Below are 14,086 nucleotides of genomic sequence, written 5' to 3'. Positions count from 1 at the left end.
CACACAAACCTGAAAGAGTTGATGGAATAAAGCACAAAAAAATATTGGGAATAGGGCAGAATGTTCCAGAAAGAGGGGCCAGCTGTGCAAAGGTGAGAGAGGTTTCAGGTTCAACAAAGACTGTGATGTCAGTATCTTCACAGGGCTGGGACCCAGAGCTTAAATGCCACTGTCAGGACTGTCATTTTTATTCTCTAGCAAGGATTTGGGTCACATTTACAACGTAATCTGCCTGATTTTATTTAAGTAATTAAATTTTGGGGGTGCTGATAACAGAATCCAGGGCCTCAATGTAGCCCAGGCTGGCCTGGAATCCGCCTAATCAGTGCTGAGATTACAGCAAGCACGCCTGATTCCTTAAAAAAATATGTTTTATTTTGTTTTTTGTCAGTCGTGGGGCCTGAACTCTGGGCCTGGGCGCTGTCCCTCAGCTCTTCAGCTCCAGGCTAGCGCTCTACCACTTGAGCCACAGCGCCACTTCCGGCTTTTTTTTCTTTTTGCGTATGTGGTGCTGAGGAATCGAACCCAGGGCCTCATGCATGCAAAGCAAGCGCTCTACCACTGAGCCACCTTCCCAGTCCCGTCTGATTATTATTTTTAATCTATTAATTCTTTTTAATTTCTCATAAATCGCCCCAGGAGAAAACAAGAGGAAGAGAAATGCCACCATTTTCCCATTTCCTTTCCTTCCACTTGCCTTTTCATTTCCGGCTCTCCCGCTCCCGCCACTTCCCTCCCTAACAGATTCCCTGCATCCCCAGTCAAACCCATACGCCTCAGCCAGCACGGCGGCGGGCGTGTGCGTGCACGCGTCCGTCCGGACCACACGCATGCGTGCGCGTTCCTGACAAGTCAGCAGCCTCCTTCCTTTCCCACCTAGTTACTAATTCCGTCACTGAGCAAGGTGCAAGCTAATTGGCTGTTTGGTTGGCGTCGGGGATGCGCGGGTACGCGGCTCTTTCTCCTCACGAATTTGTGTAACTAGGACAATGTCCAGTAAGTCGAAGGGGGAAAAAAAAAAAAAAAGCCGAGCTTGGCGCCAGTGCTCACGTCTAGCCACTCAGGAGGCTGAGATCTGAGGATCACGGTTCGAAGCCAGGAAAGTCTGTGAGACTTTTATTTTTGGTTGTGGGGCCTGAACTCTGGGCCTGGGCGCTGTCCCTCAGCTCTTCAGCTCAAGGCTAGTGGCCTACTACTTGAGCCACAGCGCCACTTTTTTTTCTTTTTCTGTTTATGTGGTGCTGAGGAATCAAACCCAGGGCCTCATGCATGCAAGGCAAGCGCTCTACCACTGAGCCACCTTCCCAGCCCTCTGTAAGACTATCTCCAGTTAGCCACCAAGAAGCTGTAAGTGGAGCTGTGGCTCAAGTGGTAGAGCACGAGCCTTGAGTGAAAAACAAAAAACTGAGAGTGCCCAGGCCCTGAGTTCAAGCCCCAGGACTGGCACAAAGAAGAAAAGAAAGAAGCTATGTTTAGGGAAGACTCAACCTTGTGAGGACAAGGTTCTGTCCTTGGCTCCCACCAGATCCTCGCCCATGCCCTTGGGTGGGCTGCAGGCTGCGACCAGGGGCAAAGTGAGGCCCTACCTCGGCCCTCCTGCCTCAAGGCAGCAGTTGGGGCTGAAACCCCCCTCGCTTGCAGCCACCAACCCTGACTGGCTTTTTCCTTCCACAGATGGCTTCTATATGCTCCTGGACCCCAAAAACGCAAAGCCTGGGCAGAAATCTGTTCTCCTCAGCCCCCTGAGTCAGTCTGATGGCTGCCTGACCCTTTCCTTCAATTACATCCTGTGGGGACATTCTCTTGACGCAGCTCTTCTCGTCTATGCCTCCCTGTTAGGTTAGAAGAGAGGGTTCCCCCTCTGTTTGTAGTGCCTGGACTGCATCTCCAAAGGGATGGGTACTTCAATGTCTGGGGAAATCTGGGGGGGGGGGGGGAGGGTGAATGTGAGATCATTCCATTAAGTGGATACAGGGAGGGCAGTGGATTCGGGGCAAGTAAAGTACCTTGGTCAGGTGCTAGCGGCTTGGCTCAATGCCTGTCATCCTTGCTATTCAGGAGGAGGCTGATATCTGGAGGATCTTAGGTTAAAGCCAGCCTGGACAGAAAGACCTCAACACTCTATATCTCCAATAAAAAGCTGGAGGTGGAGTTGTGGCTCCAGTGATAGAGTGCTAACCTTGAGTAAAAAAGCTTAAGGACAGTGCCCAGGCCCTAAATTCAAACCTCAGTACCAGCGCACGTGTGCATACACCAGGAGTAGGAAAGACAGAGATTGCTTGAAGTTGAGAGATACTGGTCAGTGGTTCCCTTGACAACTGATTCGTCAATTCTCAGCCCCCTGAGGCTCACATGTCTGGTATTTTGTCCATCCTAGGCAGTATCCGGAAACACACGATCTTCTCAGGACAACCAGGACCCACCTGGAAGCCTGTGTCTGTCAACTACACAGGGCAGGGACAGATTCAGGTATCGAAGAATTACAGAGTAAGGGGTAAAGGTCAGGTCATCCCCATGTGCGCATGAGTTGAGGATGGGAGGGGGCAGGCTTTCCACCCACCCAGCCCTCCCCTCACTTCTCTCTAGTTCACCGTGGTGGGCGTCTTTGGAATCATCCCAGAGCCGGCGGTCGCCGTGGATGCCATAAGCATTGCTCCCTGTGGGGGTGAGTGGGAGTTGGGCCCTTCCCCAGAATGGGAGTGGGGGAAATAGGAAGCATAGCTCAAGTTCCTCACACCCCTCTCTCTTGAACCTGCTAGAGAGCGTCCCTCACTGTGACTTTGAAGACAGTGCCCATCCGTTCTGCGACTGGAGCCATGTATTCAGTGATGGTGGACACTGGGCCTGGGGAAGCAAAAACCTCCCCACCATTGTGGGAGGCTCCAAAGATTCCACATATGGAGGTAAGGAGCTTTTTCTTTACCTTTTTTGTACCAGTCCTGGGGCTTGAACTCAGGGCCTGGGCACTGTCCTTGAGCTTCTTTGATCAAGGCTAGTGCTCTACCACTGGAGCCACAGCTCCACTTCTGGTTTTTGGTAGCTCATTGGAGAGAAGAGTCTCATGGACTTTCCTGCTTGAGCTGGCTTCGAACCGTGATGACCCTCAGATCTCAGGCTCCTGAGTAGCTGGTGTTGTAGGCATCAGCTGCCAGTTCCAGGTGAGGATGCCTCAAGCCAGTGAGCCGCTGCCTTTGCTCTCAGCTAGGCCTGGCTCTGGCCATGGCTGGAGGAAGCTCAGCTCCATATTTATAGGGGTCCTTGCATGGGCCCGAGCTGAGGACAGGGCAGGCTCAATTGAGAATCTTCTAGGTTGTAGGATAACTATGATCCCCAAGAAAATGCACAGTTCCCATTTGAGTAAGCCCAAGGCTTCACAAGACTGTCTTACCAGGTGCTGGTGGCTCAAACTTAAAATCCTAGCTACTCAAGAGGCTCAGGTTAGCCTGGGCAGAAAAGTCCATGACACTCCATCTCCAAAATAACTATAAAAAAATGTAGGGCTGGAGCCATGATTCAAGTGATAGAGTACCAGCCAAGAAAGCCCTGCGTTTAAACCCCAGTATTGCAAAACAAAACAAAACAAAACACACACACACACACACACACACACACACACACACACACACACACAACCCCAAAACCCTGTAGGCTTAGCTCTGTGGTAGAGCAATCCCCAAGTATGCATAAGGCTCTGAGTTCAGTCCTTAGCACTGCAAACAATTAAAAAAAATGAAAATAAAAACAAAACCACCAGCCACAACTGATGATTTCTGGGTATTTCTGACTGGGTGGCAGATTTGATATTTTACTGTCTTTCCTGACTTCTTTAGTAAGAAGTCCAAAATGACCAAAGAAAAATGTAATAATGTGGGCTTTTCATGTCTACTTGGAAAGTCAAACATCAGCTGGGTGCCAGTGGCTCATGCCTGTAATCTTAGCTACTAAGGAGGCTGAGATCTGAGGATCATGGTTCAAAGCCAGCACGGACAGGAAAATCCATGAGACTCTTATTTCCAATTAATGACCAGAACACTGGAAGTGAAGGTATGGCTCAAGTGGTAGAGTGTCAGTCTTGAGGACAAAAGCTCAGGGACAGCACCCAGGCCCTGAGTTCAAGCCCAGGATTGAAAAAAAGAAAAAGAGAAAAAAAAAAAGAAAGAAAAAGAAAAGAAAAGCCAGACATGACCACAGCAGCATGTCCTGTATATATGTGTGTGTGTGTGTGTGTGTGTGTGTGTGTGTGTTTTGTATGTGTATGTTTGTTTCAGGGTGTCTCACCTTGCTGGTTCCCCTCTTTTATCCAGGAGAACACTACATTTACTTTGAGGCAGACAAGTTCTCCCGGGCAGGGCAGTCCGTCCGGCTGGGGAGCCGACCCTTCTGCGCTCCAGGGGACATCTGTGTGGAGTTTGCCTACCACATGAATGGCCTTGGAAAAGGTTCCATGCTTAAGCTGCTGTTGGGGAGTCCTGCAGGTAGTTCCCCCATTACTCTGTGGCACCGTGTTGGGGCTCAGGGCCCTGGATGGCTGAACAGCTCTGTCACTGTTCCCTCGGGATATCAACAGCCCATGCAGGTAAGATGGTGACTGGACCCTGTATATGTCTACATAGGGCATAGAGAAGGGATCCAGGGCTTCTAGCCATTGCGGTGCATACCTATAATCCCCACTCCTTAGGAGGTAGAGATAGGATTGCAGCTTGAAGCCAGCCTGAGCAAAAGCATTAACAAAGGCCATATCTCAAAACCAAGGCAGATGTGGTGTCATACCATATGACCATAACCTGGCTAACTGAGAAGTGGAGGTAGGAGGATCTCAGTCCAAAATTGACTTGGAGCTGGGCACTGGTGGCTCATGCCTAAAATCCTACCTACTCAGGAGGCTGAGATCTGAGGATCATGGTTCAAAGCCAGCCTGGGCAGGAAAGTCTGTGAAACTCTTATATATGATTAATCAAAAAAAACAGAAATGGAGCTGTGCCTCAAGTGGTAGAGTGCTAACTTTGAGCACAAAAGCTCAGGAACAGTGCCTACACCCTAAATTCAAGCCCCTGGATATCACACACACACACACACATATATATAAATAACATAGATAAATTCTGGCCAAAAATGCACATACAAGACTGTATATTTGAAACACAGTAGAAAAGCAGCATAGCTCAGTGGGTAGAACAATTGCTTAGCAAGAGTCAGGCCCTGAGTTCAATCCTCAATATGACGAAAAAGAATGTGGATGTGGAGGTGTGTCCAATGCTGGGTTCTGTAAAGGTAGCAGAGAGGAGGTAGATTTAGGGTTCAGGTGGCATAGGCTGTTCAGGCTATTGGGGCACAGGTGGCAGGTTGGCAGGGAATGTGCCCAGACAGAGGTACTGAGTTGCCAGCATTTCCTTCCTTCTTTTCCTCTTTCCTTTCATTCAGCTGTTTTTTGAGGCAACCCGGGGTAGCAACTCTGCCTTCCTCGTTGCCGTGCGTTTTATTAAGATCAGCCACAGACTCTGTGGAGGTAAGATGGCCACTCAAGGCCTTTTCCATGACCCACATTCACTGCAAGGCCACTGTGCCCAACATGGGTTCTGGGGTTCTGTTACCTCTATCTTTCCTGGAACATGAGTTCCTGGGACTCCATTCACAACCTGAAAATGCATGACCCACTGTCTTGCTTGTATTTGAGCTTCCTGAACCCAACGTAGTATTGCATACACAGGTGAGGACCTCTGTTGAATGTTTAAGGGAGTAAAGATTAGAGATCAGAGGTGACTTTGAGCCCACTTATTCCAGTTAGGGGTAGTAAAAGAAGGCTGTGTATGATTGCAACTGAACTCCAAGCTTTTGTTTTGTTTTGTTTTTCTCAGTGGTCACTACCACAGCACCACCCACATTGACAATGGTTTCTACCGGACCTATAGTTCCGCCACATGAGCCTTCTACAACGATGATTCCCTCAGGAGAACCCACTGTCCCGGCAGAAGAGCCAGTTGTCTTGACAGAAAAGCCCACTTTCTCCACTGAAAAACCCACTCTCCCCATTGAGAAACCCTTAGTGTCCACAGAAAATCCCACCATTTCCACAGAAGGAGCCATGGTCCCAGCTCAAATGACTACCATATCCCCAGCTGAAGCAGCGCCAGCCCCAGCTGAAGTGACCACGGAGGCAGCCACATTTCCAGTCGAATCAACCACAGAACCAGCCACAGTTCCAGTGGGATCGACCACACAACCAGCCTTGTTTCCAGCTGGATTCACCCCAGAAACAGCAGCCACATTTCCAGCTGGATCAGCCACAGAACCAGTCAAGTTTCCAGCTGGGTCAACCATGGAAGCAGCAATTTTTCTGACTGGATCAACCATGGAAGCAGCAGCCACATTTCCAGCTGGATCGACCATGGAACCAGCCATGTTTCCAGCTGGGCCTACCATAGCAGCAGAAGCCACGGTTCCAGCTGAATCAACCACAGAAACAGTCGTGTTTCCAACTGGATCAACAATGGAAGCAGCAGCCACATTTCCAGGTGGATCAACCACAGAAATAGTCATGTTTCCAGCTGGGCCTACCATGGTATCAGAAGCCACATTTCCAGGAGAATCAACCTTGGAAACAACCACATTTCCGGCTGGATTGACCACTGGACCAGCCATGTTTCCAGCTGGGCCTACTGTGGTAGAAACAGCCACATTTTCAGGGGGATCCTCCCCAGAAGCAGCCACATTTCCAGGTGGACCAACCACAGAACCAGCCATGTTTCCAGCTGGGCCTACTGTGGTAGAAACAGCCACATTTCCAGGGGGATCCTCCCCAGAAGCAGCCACATTTTCAGGTGGACCAACCACAGAACCAGCCATGTTTCCAGCTGGGCCTACCGTGGTAGCAGAAGCCACATTTCCAGGGGGATCAACCTTGGAAACAACCACATTTCCAGCTGGATTGACCACCGAACCAGCCATGTTCCCAGCTGGGCCTGCCGTGGTAGCAGAAGCCACATTTCCAGGGGGATCAACCTTGGAAACAACCACATTTCCAGCTGGATTGACCACTGGACCAGCCATGTTTCCAGCTGGGCCTACTGTGGTAGAAACAGCCACATTTCCAGGGGGATCCTCCCCAGAAGCAGCCACATTTCCAGGTAGACCAACCACAGAACCTGCCATGTTTCCAACTGGGCCTACTGTGGTAGCAGAAGCCACGTTTCCAGGGGGATCAACCTTAGAAACAACCACATTTCCAGCTGGATTGACCACCGAACCAGCCATGTTCCCAGCTGGGCCTACTGTGGTAGCAGAAGCCACATTTCCAGGAGGATCCACCCCAGAAGCAGCCACATTTCCAGGTGGACCAACCACAGAACCTGCCATGTTTCCAACTGGGCCTACCGTAGTACCAGAAGCCACATTTCCAGGCGGATCAACCTTGGAAACAACCACATTTCCAGCTGGACTGACCACCGAACCAGCCATGTTTCCAGCTGGGCCTACTGTGGTAGCAGAAGCCACATTTCCAGGAGGATCCACCCCAGAAGCAGCAACATTTCCAGGTGGACCGACCACAGCACCAGCCATGTTTCCAACTGGGCCTACCGTGGTAGTAGAAGCCACATTTCCAGGGGGGTCCTCCCCAGAAGCAGCCACATTTCCAGGTGGACCAACCACAGAACCTGCCATGTTTCCAGCTGGGCCAACTGTGGTAGCAGAAGCCACGTTTCCAGGTGGATCAACCTTGGAAACAACCACATTTCCAGCTGGATTGACCACTGGACCAGCCATGTTTCCAGCTGGGCCTACTGTGGTAGAAACAGCCACATTTCCAGGTGGATTCTCCCCAGAAGCAGCCACATTTCCAGGTGGATCAACCAAAGAACCAGCCATATTTCCAGCTGGGCCTACCGTAGTAGTAGAAGCCACATTTCCAGGAGGGTCCTCCCCAGAAGCAGCCACATTTCCAGGTGGACCAACCACAGAACCTGCCATGTTTCCAGCTGGGCCTACCGTGGTAGAAACCACGTATCCAGGGGGATCCTCCCCAGAAGCAGCCACAATTCCAGCTGGATCACCCATGGAAACAGCTTCTGTTTCAGTTCAATTGACCACTGAGCAAGTCCCAGCCCCAGTCCCAGCTGAAGTAGCCTCAGAAGCAACCAACATCCTGTTCGAAACGACCACAACCACAGGAACTGTCACGATCCTACTTGGAGCAACCACTGTAACAAGCACATTTCCAACACAAACAGTCACAGAGGCTGCCACGGTCCCAATGGGAGTGACCACTGGAATGACCACAGTCCCAATGGGAGCAACCACTGAAATGACTATGGTCCCAACAGAAGCAACCACTGAAACAACTACATTTCCAACACAAGCAGTCACAGAATCTACCACAGTCCCACCTGAAGTGCCCATGGTCCCAGTGGAAGCGGCCACTGAAAAACCTGCTGTCCTTACAGAGAAACCCACCCTCCCAACCCTAACACCCACGGTCCCCACAGAACAGCCCACGGTCCCCCCAGAAAAACCCACTGTACCCCCAGAAAAGCCCATGATCCCCACAGAAAAGCCTATGATCCCCACAGAAAATCCCATGGTCCCTCCAGAAAAGCCCATGATCCCCACAGAAAAGCCCATGGTCCCCACAGAAAAGCCCATGATCCCCACAGAACAGCCCATGGTCCCCACAGAAAAGCCCATGATCCCCACAGAAAAGCCCATGATCCCCGCAGAAAAGCCCATGATCCCCGCAGAAAAGCCCATGATCCCCACAGAACAGCCCATGGTCCCCACGGAAAAGCCCATGGTCCCCACAGAAAAGCCTACGGTTCCCACAGAAAAGCCCACAATCCCCACAGAAAAGCCTATGGTCCCTACCGAAAAGCCCACAGCCCCCTCTCAAAAGCCCACGATCCCCACCAAAAAGCCCACAGTCCCCACTCAAAAGCCCACGATCTCCACCAAAAAGCCCACAGTCCCTACTCAAAAGGCTACTCTCCCCACTCAGTCAACAGTATGGGCCTCAGGAACCAGCCAGGCCCCATCCACCACCAGAAATGCTACACTCACCACAGGTATGCAGGGTTGGGGCTCCAGTAGGGGGCACAGTAGGCAGGAGGAATTTGGGAAGAGGAATTTTCTTAGTAGAAATACTGCCCTGGATACAGAGATGAGTTAGTCCTGGGGAACTTTTTTTAATAAAAGAATAAAGACTGAGCCAGGCACTGGTGGCTCACGCCTGTCATCCTAACTACTTAGAAGGTTGAGCTCTAGAGAATCTCAGTTCAAAGCCAGCTCAGGCAGAAAAGTTTTGTCAGACCCTCTCTCTCTCTCCACGCTCTGTCTCTGTCTCTCTGTCTGTCTGTCTCTGTCTCTCTCTCTCTCTCTCACTCGCTCTCTTACTCTATCTCTTTCGCCAGTCCTAGTGCATGAACTCAGGGCTTGGGCTGTTCCTGAGCTTCTTTTGCACAAGGCTAACACTCTACCACTTGAGCCACAGCACCACTTCTGGCTTTCTCTGAGTAGTTTATTGGAGATAAGAGTCTCATGGACTTTCTTGCCCAAATTGGCTTCAAACCACAATCCTCAGATCTCAGCCTTCTGAGTACTCCTCCCCCTTCCTCCTCCTCCTCTTCTTCTGCCAGTACTCAAGGCCTTGCACTGTCCCTTTTCATTCAAGGCTGGCCCCTTACCAATTGAGCCACAGCACCACTTCTGGCTTTTTGCTAGTTAATTTAGAGATAAGAGTCTCAGGAACTTTTCTGCACAGGCTGGCTTCAAACCATGATCCTCAAATCTCAGCTGCCTGAGTAGCTAGGAAGGCAGGCGTGAGCCACTGGTGCCTGGTTTACATGATTTTCTCTTTGAGTAGTGTCTTTAAGGCCTCTCTGTGTTGTAATGAGAGCAGAGCTTGTGTCTTTTTTTTTTTTTTTTTTTTTGTCGGTCATGGGGCTTGAACTCTGGGCTTGGGCGCTGTCCCTCAGCTCTTCAGCTCAAGGTGTGCACTCTACCGCTTGAGCCACAATGCTACTTCCAGTTTTCTAGTGATTTGTTGGAGATAAGAGTCACAGACTTTCCTGCCTGGGCTGGCTTTGAACCATAATCCTCAGATCTCAGCCTCCTGAGTAGCTAGGATTATAGGTGTGAGCCACTGGCGCCTGGCTTAGAGCTTGTTCCTTGAGGCGGGATAAATACAGGCCTTCTTTAGAGAAGAATTTGATTTCAGGGGTGGTGGAGGGATGGGGAGGCTTTGAGGACCAGCTGTGGATTAAAGCCTTGACAGTGGCTCTTTTCTTCTCAGTGAGTTGCCCTCCAAATGCCCACTATGAACCCTGTATGTGCCCTGCATCCTGTGAGAACCCCAAACCCACTTGTGAGCCACACTGCTCACCAGGCTGTATCTGCAATCAAGGCTTTTTGTTTAGCCAGAACAACTGCATCAGTGCCTTGTCCTGTCATTGTTTCTACAGTAACAGATACTATCAGGTAAGGTTGCAGGATGCTGGGCTCCAGGAGGGAGGTTGATGGAGGCACTCCTGGGTCCCAATGGCAGCTGCTTGTCCCAAAGACTCAGCTTAAAGCCCTATGAAAGAAGGACCAACAGGTCCTTCAACATGTGAGGTTTGTTTGGTTTCAGTAGTACTGGAGCTTGAACTCAGGGCCTGTCTTGCTAGGCAAGTACTCTACCTCTTGGGCTGGCTTTGATGAAGATCCTCAGATCTCAGCCTCCTGAGTAGCTGAGATTACAGGTGTGAGCCATTAACACTGGGCTTGGATTGTTGTGGCTAGGATGACAGGCCACTAGCTTCCAGCTTTTTTTTTTTTTCTTCGCCATTCCTGGGGCTTGAACTCAGGGCCTGAGCATTGTCTTTGAGCTTTTTTTTTGTTGTTGTTGTTGTAGGGCTTGAACTCGGGCTTGAGTGCTGTCCCTCAAGGCTAGTGCTCTACCACTTGAGCCACAGTGCCACTTCTGGTTTTCTGGTGGTTTATTGGAGATAAGAGTCTCACAGACTTTTGTGCCCATGCTAGCTTTGAACCACCATCCTCATATCTCAGCCTCCTGAGTAGCTAGGATTACAGGTGTGAGCCACTAGCACCTGGCTTGTCTCTGAGCTTTGAGGGGGGTGGAGGGGAAGGGGAGAGTGGGAGAGAATTGAGGCAGAGAGAGGAGTGTTAAGGAAGCAAGGTGCTGGTAGCTCACACAAGTAATCCTAGCTACTCAAGAGGCTGAGATCTGAGGATCACGGTTCAAAGTCAGCCCAGGCAGGAAAGTCCATGATACTAATCTCCAATGAACCACCAGCAAACCAGAAGTGGAGCTGTGGCTCAAAGTGGTAGAGCCCCAGCCTTGAGCAAAAGAGCTCAGGGACAGCACCCAGGTCCTGAATTCAAGCCCTATGAGGGACAAAAAATTAAGTCTCATGGACTTTCTTGCCTGGGCTGGCTTTGAATTGCAATCCTGGGATCTCAGCCTCCTGAGTAACTAGAATTACAGGCATGAGTCACCGGTGCCCAGCAATAGATACTCATTTCATGTTTCTGAAAAGCACAAGGAAGCTGGTCATTGGTGGCTTCTAGTATCCTACCATCTGGAGAGGACTGAGGTTAGAGTTCAATCCAGGCAGAAAAATTCAGGAGACCTTTTTAATTGAGAGCAGAATGCAGTGGTACCTGCACACATCCAGGCAAAGTTCAATACTCCAGTCAGGTGTCTAACCTCTGTCATCCTAATTACTCAGGAGGTTGAGATGTAAGGATCATAGTTTGAAGCCAGCCCAATTAGGAAAGTCTGGGAAACACTTATCTCCAAGTAAGCATCAAAAAGCTGGAGGTGAAGGTGAAGATGAAGATGAAGAGGTAGAGCGCCCAGGTTTTAAGTTCAAGCCCCAGGACTGGCACGAAAGAAAGAGAGGGGGGGAGGGACAGAGGGAAGAAAGGAAGAAAGGAAAGAAGGAAAGAAAGCAAAAGCAAACCCGCAAAATTAAAATAACCCAGAGTTATGGATGTCAGGAGATCCTCACATGTTCTGAGAAAGTTACACTTAAGCTGAATTCTGCTGAATGATTTGGAACTCTGGAGATGAAGAATATTTCAGCATGGTAAACCAGCCTGTGCAAACAGCCCCGGGTAGTGGAGATATCAGGGGGAGGATTGTGGGGGGAGGGGGGAGCTTGAGCAAGTTCAAGTCTATGCCTGGTCAAGGAGGAAAAAGAGGAAGGGCCCAAGAGTGATGGCTTTGTGACTCCGGGTCCCTTGCCTCCAGCCTGGAGAAGAGTGGTTCAACTCTAACTGCTCAGAGCGCTGCCGTTGCTCATCTGGGGGCCAGATAGAGTGCCAGAAAGCTCAGTGCAAGGCTAACATGGTGTGTGAGCTGAGGGACCACAAGCATGGATGTTACCCTTTCGGTGAGTGCTGTCAGCCAGGGTGGACCCATCAGGGGAAGGGGGAGGAATGGGGCCAGGGAACTGGGCGTGTCTCCTAGGGGCCGAGCAATGGAACTGGGCGTGTCTCCCTGGGTGGCGCCAGAGAGCCAGGTGCGTTTCCAGAAGTGGGGGTGGGGGACCAGGACTACTGGGGGAGGAAGCTGGACGTGCCTCCCTGGGAGGCACAGAGCTGGGATGTAGGAAGGTTAGCAAAGCAGCTTATCTAGTCTCCATTTGTCTCCTGGGCAGGATCTGCCACTTGTGTGGTCTATGGAGCTCTTCATTATGTTACCTTTGATGAAAGGCACATTGGCTTCACTGGCAGGTGCACCTACATCTTGACACAAAGTTGTCACAACAAGACAACAGGTGGGACCTTGGGAAGGCCTGAGGCCAGAGGTGCCAGGCATGGTTGGCATGGCGGGTCTACAGGGCAGGGCTGGGATAAAAAGCCATATTGAAGCAAGCTCTTCTGCATTGCAAGGAGTAGGGCATGCAACCCATGGGTCCGCCCCTCTCAAACGGAGATTATGGGGGGAAAGGGCATTCGAGATGAGCACTATTGAGAGTCCCCTGGCATAATGATAATCATGGAAAAAGAGGCCTCAGAAGATGCAGCCTCCCAGAGGGAGTTCCTTTCCACTGGGTAGGGAAGACCTGTTCTGAGAGGCAGGCTCTTCTGGAGAAGGGCAAATGTGCCCTCCAGAATAAGCAAACAGCATGTGTAAGCTGGGCACTGGTGCTCACACCTGTAATCCTCCCTACTCAGGAGGCTGAGATCTGAGGATTGTGGTTCAAACCCAGCCCAGTCCAGAAAGCCCATGAAACTCTTTATTTTTTAATTTTTATTATTTTTAATTTTAATTTTTTTTTGTCAGTTGTGGGGCTTAAACTCGGCCTGAGTGCTGTTCCTGAGCTCTTCAGCTCAAGACTAGCACTCTACCACTGGAGCCACAATGCCACTTCTGGTTTTCTGGTGGTTAATTGGAAACAAGTCTCATGGGCTTTCCCGTTCAGGCTGGCTTTGAGTCACGATCCTCAGATCTCAGTCTCCTGAATAGTTAGGATTACTGGTGTGAGCCAGTGGTGCCCAGCTCCATGAAACTTTTTTTTTGGGGGGGGGGGGGTCCGGTTGTGGGGCCTGAACTCTGGGCCTGGGCGCTGTCCCTCAGCTCTTCACTCAAGGCTAGTGCTCTACCACTTGAGCCACAACACCACTCCCAGCTTTTTTCTTTTTGCTTATGTGGTGCTGAGGAATCGAACCCAGGGCCTCATGCATGCAAGGCAAGCACTCTACCACTGAGCCACCTTCCCAGCCCTCCATGAAATTCTTTTTTTTTTTTTTTGGGGTCCGGTCGTGGAGCCTGAACTCTGGGCCTGGTTGCTGTCCCTCAGCTCTTCAGCTCAAGGCTAGCGCTCTACCACTTGAGCCACAGCGCCACTTCCGGCTTTTTTCTTTTTGCTTATGTGGTGCTGAGGAATCGAACCCAGGGCCTCGAGCATGCAAGGCAAGCGCTCTACCACTGAGCCACCTTCCCAGCCCTCCATGAAACTCTTATCTTCAATTAACTACCAAAAATGCTGAAAGTGGAGTTGTGCCTTACCTGGTAGAATGCTAACCTTGAGCAAAGAAGCTGAGGGACAGCATCCAGACCGCTCCAAACAGGAGCCCAGCATGTGTAAAT

At 50.5% G+C, this 14,086-nt stretch overlaps 1 protein-coding gene across 1 annotated transcript in view; it reads left to right on the top strand.

Moving 5' to 3' along the window:
- The window catches only part of Zan (zonadhesin), a 45,383-nt gene that overhangs the window by 4,194 nt on the left and 27,103 nt on the right, over positions 1 to 14,086 (top strand). Inside the window, 10 exon segments of the mRNA XM_042686721.1 lie at positions 1,675 to 1,839; positions 2,378 to 2,469; positions 2,587 to 2,665; positions 2,760 to 2,903; positions 4,305 to 4,576; positions 5,422 to 5,506; positions 8,319 to 9,053; positions 10,280 to 10,464; positions 12,242 to 12,383; positions 12,651 to 12,770. Coding sequence (XP_042542655.1) covers positions 1,675 to 1,839; positions 2,378 to 2,469; positions 2,587 to 2,665; positions 2,760 to 2,903; positions 4,305 to 4,576; positions 5,422 to 5,506; positions 8,319 to 9,053; positions 10,280 to 10,464; positions 12,242 to 12,383; positions 12,651 to 12,770 — 2,019 coding nt within the window.

Source organism: Dipodomys spectabilis, unplaced genomic scaffold (assembly GCF_019054845.1).
Source record: "Dipodomys spectabilis isolate Male_0828 unplaced genomic scaffold, ASM1905484v1 ptg000098l, whole genome shotgun sequence".
NCBI lineage: Eukaryota > Metazoa > Chordata > Mammalia > Rodentia > Heteromyidae > Dipodomys > Dipodomys spectabilis.
The sequence above is the reverse complement of the archived record's forward strand: the minus strand, read 5'-3'. Positions and strand labels throughout refer to the sequence as shown.